Consider the following 19,612-nt stretch of genomic DNA (forward strand, 5'->3'; position numbering starts at 1 on the left):
TCCAGAAATCGCTGGGCTCGGGGTGCCCCCAGTTTGAGAGCTGAGGCAGAGGGACAGCAGTGACATCGTGGTTTGATTTCCTAGTAAGTCGAGCTGATTCTTGAGTACGTGTGGCCAGTCTGTTTCTGTTTACTCCTCCACGTCCACCCATCACTGGCATCCGGACGCACAGTTTTAGGCGAAGGCAGACCAGACGGTCCAGGACGGCTGCTCTGTGTGGACACAGTGTTCAGGGAAAGTCAGTGCTCACCTGCACTGGGCCCTGAGGCTCCCTAGGGCAGCTCCAAGGAGGAAACAAAAGACCTCTTCCTGAGGTTCTTCCAGACATCTGACCCTGTGGCTACAAGATGGAGAAGCCCTCCTTCCCCAGACATGTTTTTGTTGCTGTTCATCGCTAAGTTATGTCCAACTCTTTGTGACCCCATGGACTGCAGCCCACCAGGCTTCCCTATCCTCCACCACCTCCCGGAGCTTGCTCAAACTCTTGTCCATCGAGTCGGTGATGCCATCCAACCACCTCATCCTCTGTCGCTCCCTTCTCCTTTTGCCTTCACGCTTTCCCAGCATCAGGGCCCCCAGATATAATGAGTGGTTAAAAACCAATCAAGCTTTGGGTTTATATCAGGCTATTTCTCTGTGGAACAGATGGATGTGACTCCATTATGGTTCCATCAGAGTGATACAGCCAATGGGAGGCTCAAGCAGCATGTAATGTTCTCGTTTTTAACAACACAAAGAAGAAAGGAGTATTTTCATGCATTTTATGGCATTCTGTATTACATAAGTAATACATGCTCATTGCAAATGGGAAATGAAAGAAACTACATCATTGGAAATAAAAGTGGCCCCTCATCCCAACATCCAGTAATAACCCTTACATTTTCTGATGTTTCCTTCCGTCCTTTATCAGCACGTGTGTGAATGAGGACGTGTGTGCACTGCTCTCAAAACTGGCATCATCTGGCTCACAGAGGTTGCAATCTGCTTCTAAAAATTAATAAAAAACTTTTTCTTTTGTCTGATTCATCTTCCAAATCACTTCTACTAATGGTTGAAGAGTGCTCATTTTTATTGATACATGGTAACTGACTTAACCAGTTATTTTAGTCATGGGCAGTTGTGGTTTTTTTTTCCTTTTGTTGCTATATATTGACTACATATTTGTTCTTTATTTAACTTGCCATAGGAGAATCACTGAGTGAAATTATATTAATTTAAAAAAAAAAACTTCCTTGGAGCACAGCTGACTTACAATGTTGGGTTTCTGGTGCAGTTGGAAAGATTCCCTGGAGGAGGGCGTGGCAACTCATTCCAGTACTCTTGCCTGGAGAATCCCATGAACAGAGGAGCCTGGCGGGCTGCAGTCATGGAGAGCTGGACATGACTGAAGTGACTGAGCATGCACGTGCAGTGAAGTGAGTCAGTTATAGACACACATGGGTCTATTCTGGGCTTCCCACGTTGCTCAGTGGTGAAGAATCTGCCTGCTAAGCGGGGGACATGGGCTCAGTCCCTGGGCTGGGAAGATCCCGTGGAGAAGGAAAATACAACTCATTCCAGAATTCTGGCCTGGAGAATTCCATGGTCTGTATAGTTCATGGGGTCACAAAGAGTCGGACATGATTGAGTTTCACATCCAGAATTCTTGCCTGGGAAATCCCACTGACAGAGAAGCCTGGAGAACTCCAGTCCTTGGGGTCTCAAAAGAGTCGGACACAATTTAGCGACCAAACAGCAACAATATCCACTCTATCTTTTAGATTCTTTCCCCAAATAGGTCGTTATAAAGTGTTGAATAGAGTTCCCTGTGCTATGCGTACATGCATGTGTGTGTGTTAAGTTGCTTCAGTCGTGTCCGACTCTTTGTGACCCTGTGGACTATAGCCCACCATGTTCCTCTGTCCATGGGATTGTCCAGGCAAGAATACTGGAGTGGGTCACCATGCCCTCCTCCAGGGGATCTTCTGACCCAGGGATCGAACCCATGTCTCTTATGTCTCCGACACTGGCAAATGGGTTCTTTACCACTATTGCCACCTGGGAAGCCCCCTATACTATACAGTAGGTCCAAAGGTCCGTCTAGTCAAGGCTATGGTTTTTCCTGTGGTCATGTATGGATGTGAGAGTTGGACTGTGCAGAAAGCTGAGCACCGAAGAAGTGATGCTTTTGAACTGTGGTGTTGGAGAAGACTCTTGAGAGTCCCTTGGACTGCAAGGAGATCCAACCAGTCCATCCTGAAGGAGATCAGCCCTGGGATTTCGTTGGAAGGAATGATGCTAAAGCTGAAACTCCAGTACCTTGGCCACGTCATGCGAAGAGTTGACCCATTGGAAAAGACTCTGATGCTGGGAGGGATTGGGGGCAGGAGAAGAAGAGGATGACAGAGGATGAGATGGCCGGATGGCATCACTGACTTGATGGACATGAGTCTGAGTGAACTCTGGGAGTTGGTGATGGACAGGGAGGCCTGGCGTGCTGCGATTCATGGGGTCGAAAAGAGTCGGACACGACTGAGCGACTGAACTGAATTGAACTGAATTATTTATTTTACAGATAGTAATGGCAACCCACTCCAATACTCTTGCCTGGAAAATCCCATCGATGGAGGAGCCTGGTGGGCTGCAGTCCATGGGGTCACTAGGAGTCGGACACGACTGAGTGACTTCACTTTCACTTTTCACTTTCATGCATTGGAGAAGGAAATGGCAACCCACTCCAGTGCTCTTGCCTGGAGAATCCCAGGGACGGGGGAGCCTGGTGGGCTGCCGTCTATGGAGTCGCACAGAGTCGGACACGACTGAAGTGACTTAGCAGCAGCAGCAGCAGCAGTGTGTGTATGTCAATCCCAATCTCCCAATTTGTCTCTCCCTCCTTTATCCCCTGGTAACCATAATTTTACATTCTATACCTCTGACTCCACTTCTGTTTTGTAAAGAAGTTCATTTGTACCCTTTCCTTAGAGTCCACATGTAAGTGATGTCATGTGATATCTGTCTTTCTGTGTCTGGCTTACTTCTCTCACTGTAAGTCTCTGGGTCTACCCATGTTGCTGCAAATGGTATTATTCTGTTCCTTTTTATGGCTAAGTAATAGCCCACTGTACTTATGCACCGTATCTTTTCTTTGCATTCCTCTGCTGATGGACATCTAGGTTTCTTCCATGTCCTGGCTATTGTAAATAACACTGCAATGAACATTGGGGTGCATGGCTCTTTTTGAATTATGGTTTTCTCTGGATTTACACCCAGGAGTGGGTCTGTTGGGTCATAGGTAGTTCTATTTTTAGTTTTTAAAGGACCCTCCATTCTGTTCTCCATAGTGGCTGGACAAATTTACATTCCCACCAACAGTGTAGGAAGGTTCCCTCTTCTCCATATTCATTGTTTATAGATTTTGACCAGTGTGAGGTGCTACCTCATTGAAGTTTTGATTTGCATTTCTCTAATAATTAGTGATGTTGAGCATCTTTTCATGTTCTTTTTGGCAATCTGTAGGTCTTCTTTAGAAAAATGTTTATTTAGATCTTCTGCCGAGTTTTGATTGGGTAATTTTTTATACTGAAGTGCATGACCTATTTGTATATTTTAGAGACTAATCCCATGTCAGTTGTTTTGTTTGTGAATATTTGCTCCCATTCTGAGAGCTGTCTTTTTGCTTGATTTATGGTTTCCTTTGCTGTGCAAAAGTTCTTAAGTTTAATTAGATTCCATTTATTTAGATTTGTTTTTATTTTCATTACTCTAGGAAGTACATCAGAAAAGATGGTGCTGTGATTTGTGTCCAAGAGTGTTCTGCCTATGTTTTAAACTAAGGCTTTTAGGGTGTCCAACCTTACATTTAAATATTTAATCATAAAGAGAAATCAAGAGAACAATCTCACTTACCATCACAACAAAAAGAATAAAATGCCTCAGAATAAACCTGCCTGAGGAGGCTCTGTTCTTCTTTCTCAAGATTGTTTTGGGTATGTGCAGTCTTTTGCATTTCTGTACAAATTTTTAAATTTCTTCTTTCAGTTCTGTGGAAAACGCCACTGGTGATTTGACAGAGACTGCGCTGAACCTGTAGATTTCCATGGGTAGGATGGCCCTCTGAACAACACTGACTCTTCCAGCCGAGAGCATGGCAGACCTTTCCACCTGCTTCTGTCGTCTTCAGTTTCTTTCATTAGCATCTTACAGCTTTTGGAGTATGGTCTTTTCCTCTTCTTAATTCAGTCGCTCAGTTGCGTCCAACTCTCTGTGACCCCATGGACTGCAGCACGCCAGGCCCCCCCGTATCACCAACTCCCGGAGCTTGCTCAAACTCATGTCCATCGAGCCGGTGATGCCATCCAACCATCTCATCCTCTGTCGTTCCCTTCTCCTTCTGTCTTCAATCTTTCCTGGCATCAGGGTCATTTCCAATGAGTCAGCTCTTCACATCAGGTGGCCAAAGGACCGGAGCCTCCAGCATCAGTCCTTCAGTGAATAGATCGTGGTGTATGATCCTTCTAATGTATTGCTGGAGCTGGTTTGCTAGTATTTTGTTGAGGATTTTTACTCTATGTTCATCAGTGATGCTGGCCTGTAATTTGTTTGTGTGTGAAATCTTTGTTTGCTTTCAGTGTCAGGGTAATAATGGCCCCACAGAATGAGTTTGGAAATGCTCCTTCCTGTGCAAATTTTTTGGGATAGTTTCAGAAAGACAGGTGTTAGCTCTTCTCTAAGTGTTTGGTAGAATTCACTTGTGAAACCAAGTCCTGGAATTATGTTGTTGTTGTTCAGTCCTAAGTCATGTCCGAATATCTGCAAACCCGTGACCAGCATCACGCTGGGCTTCCCTGTCCTTCACTGTTTCCTGCAGGTTCCTCACATTCATGTCCATTGAGTCGGTGATGCCATCCAACCATCTCTTCCTCTGTCATCCTCTTCTCTTGCCTTCGATCTTTCCCAGCATCAGGGTCTTTCTGATGAGTCAATTCTTCACATCAGGTGGCCAAAGTATTGGAGTTTCAATTTCAGCATCTGTCCTTCCAATGAACATTCAGGACTGATTTCTTTTAGGATTGACTGGTTTGATCTCCGTCTTGTCAAAGAGACTCTCGAGAGTCTTCTCCAGCACCACACTTCAAAAATATCAATTTCTTGGCCCTCAACCTTCTTTACGGTCCAACTTTCACGTCCATACGTGACTACTGGGAAAACCATAGCTTTGACTAGATGGACCTCTGTTGGCAAAGTAATGCCTCTGCTTTTTAATATGCTGTCTGGGTTTGTCTTAGCTTTTCCTCCAAGGAGCAAGTGCCTTTAATATCATGGCTGCAGTCACCACCCTCAGTGATTTTGCAGCCCAAGAAAATGATCTGTCACTGTTTCCACGTTTTCCTCATGTATTTGCCATGAAGTGGTGGGACCAGACGCCATGACTTTAGTTTTTTGGATGTTGAGTTTTAAGCCAACGTTTGACTCTCTTCTTTCACCTTCATCAAGAGGCTCTTTAGTTCCTCTTCACTTTCTGCCATAAGGGTGGTGTCATCTGCATATCTGAGGGTGTCGATATTTCTCCCAATAATCTTGATTCCAGCTTGTGAGTTATCCAGCCCAGCGTTTCTCATGATGTACTCTGCATTTAAGTTAAATAAGCACGGTGACAATATGCAACCTTGACGTACTGCTTTCCCAATTTTGAACCAGTCCATTGTTCCATGTCCAGTTCTGACTGTTGCTTCTTGACCTGCATACAGGTTTCTCAGGAGGCAGATAATGTAGTCTGGTATTCCCGTCTCTTTAAGAATTTTCCATTGTTTGCTGTGATCCATACAGTCAAAGGCTATAGCATAGTCAATGAAGCAGAAGTAGATTTTTTTTTCTGAAATTCCTTCTTTTTCTATTATCCAATGGATGTTGGCAATTTGATCTCTGGTTTCTCTGCCTTTTCTAAATCCAGCTTGAACATCTGGAAGTTCTCGATTCACATACTGTTAATGCCTAGCTTGCAGGATTGTGAGCATAATTTTGCTAGCATGTGAAATGAGTGCAATTGTATGGTAATTTGAACATTCTTTGGCATTGCCTTTCTTTGGGATTGGAATAAAAACTGACCTTTTCCAGGCCTGTGGCCACTGATGAGTTTTCCAAGTTTGTTGGCATATTGAGTGCAGCACTTTGACAGCATCAGCTTTTAGGATTTGAAATAGCTGAGCTAGAATTGTAGCAATCCTTCCTAAGGCCCACTTGACTTCACACTTCAGGATGTCTGTCTCTAGGTGAGTGACCATCACTGAAAGTTGAGGGGGCACAAATATTAAGACACAAAGTGGGCACGAAGTTTACCCAGGTCATTAGGACTTTCTGTACAGTTCTTCTGTGTATTTTTGCCTGCTCTTCTTAATCTCTTCAGCTTCTGTTAGGTCCATACCATTTCTGTCCTTTATTGTGCCCATCTTTGCATGAAATGTTCCCTTGCTGCTGCTGCTGCTAAGTTGCTTCAGTCGTGTCTGACTCTGTGCGACCCCATAGATGGCAGCCCACCAGGCTCCCCCGTCCCTGGGATTCTCCAGGCAAGAACACTGGAGTGGGTTGCCATTTCCTTCTCCAATGCGTGAAAGTGAAAAGTGAAAGTGAAGTCGTTCAGTCGTGTTTGACTCTTAGTGACCCCATGGACTGCAGCCCACCAGGCTCCTCCATCCATGGGATTTTCCAGGCAAGAGTACTGGAGTGGGGTGCCATTGCCTTCTCCAGAAATGTTCCCTTAGTACCTCCAATTTTCTTGAAGAGATCTCTAGTGTTTCCCATTCTATTGTTCTTTTTTCTATTTCCTTGCATTGTCTACTTAAGAAGCCTCCTCATCTTTCCTTGCTATTCTCTGCTCATGAGTCACCACAATAATTCTGCATTTATGATACCATGTTTTATTTTTGTCAAGTATTTTCCTTTTGCTTTTTCATATTTTCCGTTACTGTGATGAAATTCTCTATTTTTCATCCATGTTGCCATCCTTTTCCATTAGACTCATAAATATATGAATCATAGTTATTTCAAAGTCCCTGACTGACAGTTTCAAAATATGTCATCTTAGGATCTGGTTCTACTGTTTATCTTGTCTGTTGACCGTTGCTTTCATTTCCTGCTTTGTGTGTCTCGTAGGCTTTTTGTTCAAAGCCAGACGTCACGTATTTTCACAGGTGGCGCTAGTGGTAAAGAGCCTGCCAGCAATGCAGCAGAGACGCAGGTTTGATCCCTGGATTGGAAAGGTCCCCGGAGGAGGGCGTGGGGACCCACTCCAGTATTCTTGCCTGGAGAATCCCATGGACAGAGGAGCCTGGCGGGCCACGGTCCATGGGGTCATGAAGAACTGGACACGACTGGGTGAATCAGCACGCAGATGGCATGAGCAGAACAGCAGAGAATGAAGTAAATAGGATTTCCCCCTGGAAGCAGGCACACCTGTCCTCTGCCCGGGCGCTGGTGAGCAAGCGTGTCGGTGCCGCTGGGAGTTGACCTGCTTGAGTGCTTTTTGCCACAATCACCTGCCATGCCCCACAGGCCCCTTAACAACGTCTTTTTCTTAGAGTGAGTTCTGGGGTGTCTACGTCTTAATATTTGTGCCTCCTCAACTTTCAGGGATCCCCATATTCCTGCACGACACAAAAGGTCACTCTCCACGCCCGCCCTGCTCCGGGGGCAGATGGCTGCCGCTTTCACTTATATGTGTGAGGTCGGCTAAAGGGCAGGAGTCCTTGGCCTGGGTCAGTCTTGGATAACCTTGTTATCTGGCTTCCAATGCAGAGAGTTTCCTAGTGTTTCAGCTTCTTTTATTCTATTTGAGGGATTTTTAAATACTTTGTATCGTCACATTTCTCACTTCTCCTCTTCCCAATTTTACCAACATAATTTGAGGTTATGTATTGAGATTATAGTTATTTTTCTCAGCTTTAGTTTGGGGAGAAAAAACTTCTCAGAATTTTTCACTCACTTCTTAACCAAATTAACAAATATTTACATATATTCTAAATGATTGAAAAAAATTGTTGACAATTACAGATATTTTGGAACCTGTCACCACCCCATTTTTAGCTGTTGCTTTAGGTTAATTTGTCAGTTAGAGGAAACTTAAGAGAAAAAAATAAATTTTTATGATATAAAGTTTTCCCAAATTTTCATACTCTATAAAATATTCTAAAGGGATAGCATTGTCATGATTTGAAAATTAGAGGAAACAGAGAGTTAACCTGTTTTTTTCCCTAAATCTTACTGTTAATTGCTTAACAAAATAGAATCAGTAGGAACAGATTCCAAATCACCGTGTAAAACACAAATAAACGAAACCAAACAAAACATACAAGGCACAGCAAAAGAATAAAAACAGACTAAAATAAAGGAATAACAAAAGACCACGAGAAACAGGAATAATAACATGACAGAAAAAATACAAAAACAGGAAGTCAAATATAAGTATGCTGACATATAATATCGGAGAAGGCAATGGCGCCCCACTCCAGTACTCTTGCCTGGAAAATCCCATGGACAGAGGAGCCTGGTGAGCTGCAGTCCATGGGGTCGCACAGAGTCGGACACGACCAAAGCGACTTAGCAGCAGCAGAAGTATAATATAAGTATCCACCTTTAAAAGGCAAAAGCAGGAACTGTACCTTTAAACAACAGACCTAAACTTAAAACGACTGCAACCGATTCGAATTGCTGTAATGGCAGAAAACAGCATGATAGTTTAAAGCGACTTTCCTCCAACTAAAAAATAAATTAGAAAGCTAAGGAAAACACTGATGAGCAAGATAACCTAGAAACGTGGAATGGCGGCATCATTAATGTGAGACGAAGTAGAGCTTGAGGCAAGAATTTAGAAGAGAAGAAGGCAACCCATCAGTGGCTTGAGGATGTCTCTTCCTTGCTGACATGTATGGATGACTTCTTGTTGGGCATTTGTTTCTTTGATCACAAACTTTTCCCCCTCCTAACTCCCTAAGGCTTTCCCCACCAGGGGGTCACATCTCACGCTGCACCCTGATCTGATCACATCTCTCGCTGCACCCTGATGTGATCACATCTCTCGCTGCACCCTGACCTGAAGCTGTATCCTGCAGGCAACGGCTCTCCACTCATAAGCTTCAGCGAGACACAGTGAGCCAGGTCCCCGGTTTGGCCACACTAACACATCTGCCGCGTTAGATTCGTGTTTAAAGGAGTTCAAATCAATATTGATGTGCCGTTTGCTTTCTGTCTCACACATCACCTTGTCATGACCCCACCTCTGTTTACTGTTGTAGCTAAGCGTGCTGAAGAAGCCTTTCATGCCATCTTCTGCCACCTGATCCAAACCACCTTTCCATGCGACTTCATGCCTCCACCAGCTCCCTGTTGATTTTTCTTTTATTGCTTTGTTAAACCATTCTTTTCTTCTTATTAAGCTAAACCAAGCACTGATTTATACAAAATGTTTACAAGTTCCTGTGCAGCAGCCTTTTCCCAGATCTGTTTTCCTTCTGTATGTTTTGAGTAAATGCATCTTTCCTGAAGCACAGTAGTTTCCAGGGCTCTACCACATCTCCCATTTTCGCTCCCTCTCTCTAGTCTTCTTTGAAAGTCACAGTCAGTATTTTTTACCCCGGGAAGATATTGGTAGAATCAGGCCCTTTGATCTCAAGCCGAAGGGCAGTGTGATATAGACAACTTTTAGACAAATCTCCAGTTTCCAGCAAAGTATCATGTCTTGTGTCTTTACTGCACAGAAGCTGAGTTTATCATTCTCCAGCTTGATATGCTGAGTCTGAGTTGGTGTATTTCTGAATAGCTCGAAAGACTCTGAAGTCCTATTTTTAGACATGAAGAGCAGAAACTCTTCGGAAAGGACCATTTCCATGCTGGTCCTGCTCCCATCTCCAGCTGTGATAAACCTCACATCCTCAGAAGCGATGCAAGTCCATTCCTCCCTGGGATGAAGAGGGCCCCGGTGCTGCATGGGAGAAGGGAGATGCTGGCAGAAAAGACACAGGATGAGGCTGCCCCCAAAGCGCAGAGACCTTCAGAAAGAAGGGCGTGCCTGTGCCGGCCCCAGGCAACCTCACCCTCCTGCATCGACCTCTGAGGCCTAGCGTGCTTCTCAGTGCAGTCCATTCACACCGTGATGAGGGATTATCCCTTAAAAAGCCACTAACCCATTCACTGGAGACTTTGGTTTCTAATACAGTTGGAGCATTGCATACGTTGGTACGCTGGCACACTGGCATTTATTTTTCAGTAGGGACGTGCCGCCTTCTCTTTGTCTGCTCTGCTTCCTGAGGATGGATTCACACTTGCCTGGAGAAACCACAGCTCCAGAGCCGAGGAAGGGTGGAAAACCCCGACACCCTGGAGAGGGCCCAGGACTCAGCAAGTCCTGCCTGATACTAGGATTCCTCTTACAAGGAGAGGCCCTGAGCTGGGCCACCGCTGCCCCCACGCCACCGCTCCCCTCCTGAGGCTTCTCACCCGATGAAACGTTTCCTGGGGGTTGCATGACGCTGCCTGCTCCACTCCCGCCTCCATCAAGTTCTCTGATCTCCGTGTGTTTCGGCACATCGTCACCCCTGCTCCTCCCGCAGAGACCTTCCCTGATCACCTCCTGAGACTCTCTGCGCATGTCTGCAGAGAGCCCCAGGACCGAAGCACCGGGCGGTCATCTACCGACTGCACGTGCCCTGGGAGAGCGTGAGCCGTGAGGGCATCTTGCAGTGTCCATGCCTACATCACTGGCAGGAAAGGAGGCGCCTCTGATGAGCAGACAGGAACACGACTGACCTCCACTCTACGCTTCTCAGGGGCCAACAGGCTCTCTTCAGGTCTGCGTCTAACAACAAATCACCATCTTTATTCTCAATATATCAGTTTAGTATATACATAAAAATGAACTCCTTCAAATTACGCATTCAATTTTAGAGGATTTACCCCAATTTGATCAAGTTGTGCCAATATTATGTAAGACCCTGTGGTGGTACAGTTACTGCTTAACCAAGCACAGACCAGCAGAAGGTGATATCAATGGGATTCTCAGAGGTCACGACATCCCTACCCACCCCAACCTCTAACTCACTTCAACAAACCACATGCTCATTCAGAAAAAGCCGCTTCTGAGGGTCACAGCGTTTGAGCTCATGGCACATCCTGCCATTGTCAAGACTGATCATTACACAAAGGCACTATCTACCCAAGAAAGGAAAATGCACTGGGCCTGCTAGCCCCGTTTCAAACAAGGCAGGTCTGACTCTCTCCTGGTTCTCCTGGAGTTCTAATAGCACTTCTTTGATGAATTTAAAGTGCATTAATAAAATATATCTATGATCCTAAGGCCATTTACTCTGAACATAATTTATAAGCAGATCAACTTAAGATATCACTTATATAATATATTCATATGTTAATTACATATGAATATACTATATGTAATATGATATACCTGCCTCCTGAGAAATCTGTATGCAGGTCAAGAAGCAACAGTTAGAACCAGACATGGAACAACAGACTGGTTCCAAATTGGGAAAGGAGCATGTCAAGGCTGTATATTGTCCCCCTGCTTATCTGCAGAGCACATTATGCGAAATACTGTGATGGATGAAGCACAAGCTGGAATCAAGATTGCCTGGAGAAATATCAATAACCTCAGATATGCAGATAACACCACCCTTATGGCAGAAAGTGAAGAAGAACTAAAGAGCCTCTTGATGAAAGTGAAAGAGGAGAGTGAAAAAGTTGGGTTAAAACCCAACATTCAGAAAACTAAGATCATGGCATCCTGTCCCATCACTTCATGGCAAATAGATGGTAAACAGTGTAAATAGTGAGAGACTTTTTTTGGGCTCCAAAATCACTGCAGATGGTGACTGCAGCTATGAAATTAAAAGACGCTTGCTCTTTAGAAGAAAGGTTATGACCAACCTACACAGTGTATTAAAAAGCAGAGACATTACTTTACCAACAAAGGTCCATCTAGTCAAGGCTATGGTTTTTCCAGTAGTCATGTATGATGTGAATTGGACCATAAAGAAAGCTGAGCACTGAAGAATTGAGGCTTTTGAACTGTGGTGTTTGAGAAGACTCTTGAGAGTCCCTTGGCCTGCAAGGAGATCCAACCAATCATCAGTCCTGAATATTCACTGGAAGGACTGATGCTGAAGCTGAAACTCCAATACTTTGCCCACCTGATGTGAAGAACTAACTCGCTGGAAAAGACCCTGATGCTGGGAAAGATTGAAGGCGGGAGGAGAAGGGGATGACAGAAGATGAGACGGTTGGATGTCATCACCTACTCGATGGACATGGGTTTGAGCAAACTCTGGGAGTTGGTGATAGACAGGGAAGCCTGGCATGCTGCAGTCCTTGGGGTCATAAAGAGTTGGACATGACTGACTGACTGAACCGAACTGATATTTATAAATGTATAAATTTATCTAATATAAAACAAAATAATAAATTTATCAATTTATATCAAGTATAAAATTTAAAACAGTAACTTTCCATAACATACCTGAAAATTTACATGTAAAATGTTTTAATGAGGCTATCTGATATTTTCTCACAAATTATAATAACATTGAAACAATATATCTTTTAACTACCTTCCCACTTTACTTGTTCCCCTTTCTAAGTTCTCAGTCAAGCAGTAGGTAACATATAAACAATCCCTTAAATGTATTCTTTGGGGCTTCCTGGGTGGCTCAAATGGTAAAGAATCTGCCCGCAGTACAGGGGACCTAAGTTTGATCCCTGGGTCAGGAAGACCTCCTGGAGAAGGGCATGGCAACCCACTCTAGTATTCTTGCCTGGAGAATCCCATGGACAGAAATGCATTATTTGGACTAAGGGTCATTTAACACATGTTTTCCAGATTACTAATTTCTAAGAATTCTGAAATGTATCAAAAAATCAAAACTTCCATATATCAGTTCAGAAACTTCCATCTCAAAACAAAAGCGTTTGACTTAGTAAAATAGCTCTGATGACAGATATATTATTCCCCAAAAGATATGTAAGACATATTACATTCTTATGGTTCATAATTCCAAAAAACAGCCCAAGAATCAAAGGAAGAGACCTGAGAAATGGAAGATGAGGTGGAGTTACTCTACAATCGACCATGTTAGTAAGAAGTGATTATTTTATTTCATCGTTTAATATAGCTTAGCCAAAAAAGTCAGGGGCTTCCAGGTAGCGCCAGTGGTAAAGAATCTGCCTGCCCATGCAGGAGACGCAGGTGTGATCCCTGTGTCAGGAAGAGCCCCTGGAGGAGGAAATGGCAACTCACTCCGGTATTATTGCCTGGGAAACTCCATGGACAGAGGAGCCTGCTGGGCTACATGGGGTGACTGGAGTCCATGTCACCATAAGTCCATGGGGTGACAAAGAATTGGACATGACTGTATGACTGAGCACACATTACAAAACGTCAGGAGGTAAAATTTACACGGATATGCTTCAAGTATGAAATATGTGCCACAAAATGGCAAGTAAAAACACCCTGTGATAGAAAAGCTATGATAATTTGCCAGAAGCTTCTTCAACTAAGTAGATATTTAGCATTCCCACAGTATGGGTTTTCTAAGAAAATTCAGGTATAATGCAAATGTCAGTATGATATTCAAGAGTGAGCCGACAGGAGGAAAGTTCACTCAAAGGTTTTGTTCGAACAATGAACTGATTTCACTATTTTTTAAACTATATGTGCTGATCACTTTGGTGACAGCATTGATAATGTACTGCTGCTGCTGCTAAGTCACATCGATCGTGTCTGACTCTGTGCGACCCCACAGACGGCAGCCCAACAGGATCCCCCGTCCCCGGGATTCTCCAGGCAAGAACACGGGAGTGGGTTGCCATTGCCTTCTCTGATAATGCACTAGGAAAGTAAAAGATCCTACTTTCAAGTCCCAAAGAGACGTCTGAAGCCCTGGATACCTGTATATTACATACTCTCAGATCCTCTCTTGTCACCATCCAATTAGAAAGGAAATGTGACCACCTTAGTGTAAACTAAATGTATGTTCGTACAATGCTTGCTCAGACCCTAGTAACTCAGTGACAGATGACGACGGGGACAGAGGCACGTTGCAGTCAAGAATCACAGCTTCAGCCCATGAGAACACACAAATGCAGTAAGGCCCCTCCACAGGTCCCTTCAGCTGTGAACTTCCAAAGACGTGGACGTGGGCACTCGCATGTCCAGTCAGATAAGTCAGCTCGTGTGTCTGGCGGGTGCTGCCACACGCACGTGTCCTCTGCGAGTGGCCGCGCTTTTGTGGACTTTGCGGCACTGTGCTGGGTAGACGACAGGAGCACAGTGTCTTTCTTTCAAGCCCAGGATGTCCAGAAGCAACAATAAAAGCAGTGGTGAGGCAACCGGAACGACCGTGCTTTTCACCGTACTGTACTGCAAGATTAAAGATGTTTTCTTTACTTCTTCTGTTTGTTTTTTTTAATGTATGATTTGTGTGAAAATATTACAAACCTATTACAGCACAGTACTATATAGCCCATGGTGTTAGCTGGGTACCTAGGCTAAATTTGTTGGATTTACGAATAAATCAGCCTTATGAATGCACTCTTAGAACTGAACTTGCTCACCTGTAGGGGACTTGCTGGCGTTGAGTGTTCTTTCTGACTTATTGATAAATAGTGCCCAGAGCAAATTAGACTCATGAGGCAGAAGAAGAGGGAGGAAAACAAATACATGTCCCAAACCAGCAATGAACTACCCACAGGTACATGTCCTTATTGCTAAATTTTAGAGCCACACACTGAGACAATCTTGGTAGGTAGGAAATTACAAGGAAGATAATGAAATTCTGAAGTCATAAAGTATCCTGTAATGGAAGGTGTTGCAAGATAATTGTGGCATGGGTAACATTTGCTTTTGTAATATGATCATATGTTAAGGTGATTTTTAAAATCAACTTAAAAATTCATAAGATGATTTTATTCTCTTGTTACTATATAGGTTTATTATATCATCTTTCAACCGGAGATTATTTCATGGGAGTCTGTTCCAGGACAAATGTTCTCTCAGGTCACTAGACTCCAAAGATAGAACCGAATCCATCTCCCAAGCCGCACACTTTTATAAACCATCGCCAGTATCACCCACCCACCCCCAAATCTTACGTGTGTCTGTGTCCTGTGGACCACAGAGCCGTGAACCTTTTCCTACATAAGAAACACTTTTAAAAAGAGTTGCCTGATCAATTAGGGCCCCTCTTAAGAGCTATCCACAGAGGATTTGGTCCCATTCTAAAAACAGAGCACCAAAAATGTGATTCTGTGCAAATTGTTTCAGGCATCTCTTCACCTTAAAACAGATTCCATTCTCCAAAAATACAGTGAATAATCAAACCCAAACTCAATTTCTTTATGAAAAGGAATCCTGACCACAGAAAAGGGATTATATTTTACTGGAAGAATTATGTCATTAAAATGACAAAGATAGTTTTTCATACCTAGAACTAGTCTGTAGCTAAACCTAGCAAACAAACACAAAACCAACCGCACATTGTCACTGCCATTTGGGCACCAACCTGGCAGGGGCTGAGGAGCTATCAGCACTGTGGGCAGAGGCCTGGAGGCAGGAGCTGGTCTGGACAGAGACACGGCTACTTGGTTTGTCAATAGCTGAGGCTTTTGGGGCCCGTGAAACAATCTTGATTCCTCAGGATATATCCACGTTGAGTCCAGAGCAAAGGAATTATTTAAAAAGATCTGTCCAAAGAGAAAGCAAGCATAACATGTAAGACCATGAAGGCTGTAAAATACTTATCCTGTCTAACACTGAATCCTGAAGATTCTATGGGTGGGACTCTTCAGAAGTACTCTTGATGCTTGGGGTTTTGTTATCAGTCACTCTCTGGGCCTGGTCTTCAGCTATTCACTTGGTCAGTTCATTCCAGCAGCCAGTTAACAGAAGAGCAAGTCGCCTCATGGACGCAAGCAGCATGTGGGGGAACAAGCCACACACTACTTTCCCTTGGTTTTCAAGTAAACCAAGTGTGGCCAGTATATTTGAATTCAAAAGTCAGGATAAACCATGAGAAAGATGAGCACTCAAAGTGATAGTGGCAAGGAAAATGCTTTTCAAATGTATTTTTGAGTTATATGTTTAAGGCTAGATTCTGATCAATGGGTACAAATTTAAAAACTGAAAAATTCAAAAGATAGATTCTGATTCAGAAGTAGAACTTTTCTGTTTTTCTGTGGAATCCAAATACTTTAAGCTAAAACAAAATCCTCCACCATCACCATCTACTGGTGCTTTTGAACAGGCCAGTCTTATTCTGAAAAGGTTTCTCTCTAGACCTAATGGTGGATCTACTGAAATAAGAAACTAGAAATATACCATGGTTTTTGTCGTGGGAATACCCAACAACTTAGTAACAAGTAGCCCATCTGTCCAATCAAACCAACTGAATTTTTACCTTACAGTTAGGGATTCTTTTGTCTATCCAGCTTTTCCCAACAGGAAGTGGAAGAGCAGAAGTGCAGACATGTGGAAAAATGGGCACCAGTTCCACAGAGGAAGAGGGGGAAAGTCCAATCGATGGGGAATGACCACCAAAAAGCCACTGGAACCCAAGGAAAGAGAAGGGCATGCTCATTAGCCTGTATCAATCGACTACTTCGTACCAAAAGATGCTGGGGTAGCTGCTTTAAAAGGGAATTTTAAAATGCATGTATTTGGTTATGAGAAAAATTTCCTCTTTCCAGTCCCCAAACCCCACAAATATTCAAAAATTCTAAAAATTTATAAAAGTTTCTGTATCTGACTCATCACAATGCATTGACAACACGGCAGTCTTCAACATTAGGGAAGAGCTTCTAAAGCACAAATCCACAAGAGCACGGTAAGAAATGGAGTTCTGCCCCAAGAACAAGACCAGCCACAGCGGAAAGGCGACATGCTGGGTATTCCTTTTATAATTCTTGAATTTTTTCATAAGCAAGCAGAGAGCTATATTTTATTATATTCTTTTCCATACGACATCTCATATTAGTTATACCCATCACCTTAAAAACAGGGACTGGCAATATTTTCAAAATAAGAGGTTAAGATTCAAAGTTTTCCAAGATCCACAAATGCAAATAGATTCCAAGGCAAAGAAAATGTAAGTGAGATTATCACATAACTAAAAGTCCCAATGCACAGAATAAGACAGCAAATGTTGAAAGGGGACAGACTGTTTAGGAGAAAGTCTCTCTAATTAAATTAACTGAATCGTTATCAGTGGAGAATGGGTTCATTGTTCAATGATATGGAATGCTTCAATATGCATTTGTTTTAAAATCATAAAAGCATTTTTGAATTTCCTGTTATGTGAAAATGTTCTTCTAATATAAATACTGTTTTTAACAGAAAATATGCAGCACACAATATTTTAAAGATTAATATCATTTGGGAGAGGTTTTGTGTTTTAAATTTACACAAGAAAAAAAATGCAGTTTTCTATACAGAAAAAAAAAAATTGTAGTTCCTTGACATTATATACCTCTAGTGGTAGTACTGGGATATGACAACCCCTTGAAAATAGCAAAAAAAGAAAAAAAAAAAAAAGAAAGAAAGAAAGAAAAGGAAAAACTACCAATGCTTATTAAAAAAATATATACAACATGAACATGACTGCATCACACATCAAAACACCATATCCATTACCACATATGTGATGTATCATTATATCCAAAGACCAATTTAGGAAGAGTTAACCACATCTTTTAGAAAAGCTTACAATATAATGTTGGAATTAAATTAATGATGTTGTGTATTCTGTCATCCACTCATTTGAATATGCTATGGATGATAATCAATGGAATAAAATACACATTATTCCCTGATTTAAATCCATCTGCATAGTTAGATAGCACACAATGGATCTTGCCAAAACCAGCTTGTCCTACTCCGTTGCACCATTAATCAAAGATACAGTCACTTTCTCTTTTTAATTCCAGGTTTGCAACGCCAAACTCCTCTAAAGTGCAATATGACAATAGCTAATCTAATGGACTCAGGCAGGCTAGGGTGGGAGTGGAAATCACCCAGTAGCATTTCTCAGTTTTAAAGCCAGGGTTTTCCTGCAGGCTTCCACTGGTTTGAATTTTCTTAAGCATTGTCCTGAGTCTATTTTCAAATGAAAAAAAAAAAAAAACACTAGATCAGAATCAGAAATAGCTATTGATTCCCAGCTCGGTTTTCAAGCCTGGCAGAGGCTGTAAAAGTATTAACTTCTATCCGCTAAGTCGGCCACAGTCCGCAGAGGCAGCGCTGGGCTTTCGAGGCGCCGACTTCAGCACCGCGCTCTGGACAGCGACCCCGGCAGGGGCCAAAGTTGGGGCGGGCAGTCCCGACTCTGGTTTTGAGGCGCGGGTCTCCAAACTGCCCAGCGAGAGACCGGGGAGAAAGACTTGCAAAAGCTGCCAGAGGCGGAACGGGACGTCGGAGCGTGAACTTTGTTGTCCATGCACGGCTGCCAGGCTGCGCCCTGATGGGCTGGCGGCCCGAGGACCACTGCGGGAGGAGGGAGTGCGCGCCAAGGGGCCGGGGCCGCCGGAGTGGGGGCAAGGGCGGCGCCCAGGGGCAGGGGGACGCCGGCCACCCCGAGCCCGGGTCGGAGCGGGGGACGCGTTACCTGCCCGTTGAGCACGGGGTAGCGGTGCGCGGCGGCGGCGGCGGCGGCGTGGTCTGGCGCAGAGGGCAGCGGCAGCAGCGGCAACAGGGGCTCGCCAGGGGCTTGCCAGGCGGGCAGCCCTGGGAGCAGCGGACCGGCGGGGGGCTGCGCCGAGGCGAGCAGCACGGGCGGGGGCGCGACCCCCGCGCCCAGCCGGAGCAGCCCGGCCGAGCCGGGCACCATCCAAACCCAGGGCGGCGGCGGCGGCGGCGGGTCTGCATTCATCGGCCAGAGGAGAGGCTGCCGCCGGCGGGGCTGGTGCTGCAGCTGCCGCCGCCGCCGCTGGAGCCTGGCGCCCACCAGCATCCTACATCCCGGCGCGGGCGGCGGCGGCGGGGGCGGCGGGCGCCCGAGGTGCTGGCCGGCGGCGGCGCGGGCTCCGGAGCCAACTCACTTGGTTCCGCGGCGCGGCCGCTCGCTCCGCCCCTGCCCCGCGCGGGGAGCCCCTCCTCCCGCCCGCCGCCCTCCTCTCCGAGCGCTTTCGCCCCGCGCCGCCGCCGCCCCCAGGCCCCGGGCCGGGCTCGCAGCGTCTCCGGATCCCGGGCTCCGGCCGGCGCGCGCCCCTGAACCCCCGAGGCCGGCGGCGGGGGAGGGGGAGAGGGGGCGGGGAGAGGGCGGGGGCGCGGGGCGCTGAGGGCGCGCCTGGCCGGGATCCCGCGGATCGCGCCCAGGGCTCAGATGTGGTCGCCGGAGGCCTCCGGCTCTCGCGGACGGAGCGCACGCGGGGAAGGCACGCACGGCCCGGCCCGGAGCCGGGGTCCACCAGCAGCAGCGAGCGGAGGCCAAGGTGGCGGCGCTGGAGCCTGGCACGTCCCGCCGCCGGGCGGGGCTGGGGGCGCTGGCGCGGACCGCTCTCTGCCTGGTTTTATCGGGGTCAACCGCGGAGGGCCTCGAGGGGACGCTGGCTGCAGCCTCCGAAGCCGAGCGGGCACCAATTT

At 45.3% G+C, this 19,612-nt stretch overlaps 1 protein-coding gene across 1 annotated transcript in view; it reads right to left on the bottom strand.

Moving 5' to 3' along the window:
• Positions 1-18,980, bottom strand: part of TCERG1L (transcription elongation regulator 1 like) — a 196,235-nt gene extending 177,255 nt beyond the window's left edge. Inside the window, exons 1-3 of the mRNA XM_055560279.1 lie at positions 18,636-18,980; positions 16,434-16,580; positions 15,540-15,720 (exon numbers count right to left, since the gene is read on the bottom strand). Of these exons, the coding sequence (XP_055416254.1) occupies positions 15,540-15,720; positions 16,434-16,580; positions 18,636-18,980 (673 nt within the window). The remainder of the gene's footprint in view (positions 1-15,539; positions 15,721-16,433; positions 16,581-18,635) is intronic.
• Positions 18,981-19,612: the final 632 nt, after the last annotated feature.

The sequence above is a fragment of the Bubalus kerabau genome, chromosome 22 (genome assembly GCF_029407905.1).
Source record: "Bubalus kerabau isolate K-KA32 ecotype Philippines breed swamp buffalo chromosome 22, PCC_UOA_SB_1v2, whole genome shotgun sequence".
Taxonomy (NCBI): domain Eukaryota; kingdom Metazoa; phylum Chordata; class Mammalia; order Artiodactyla; family Bovidae; genus Bubalus; species Bubalus kerabau.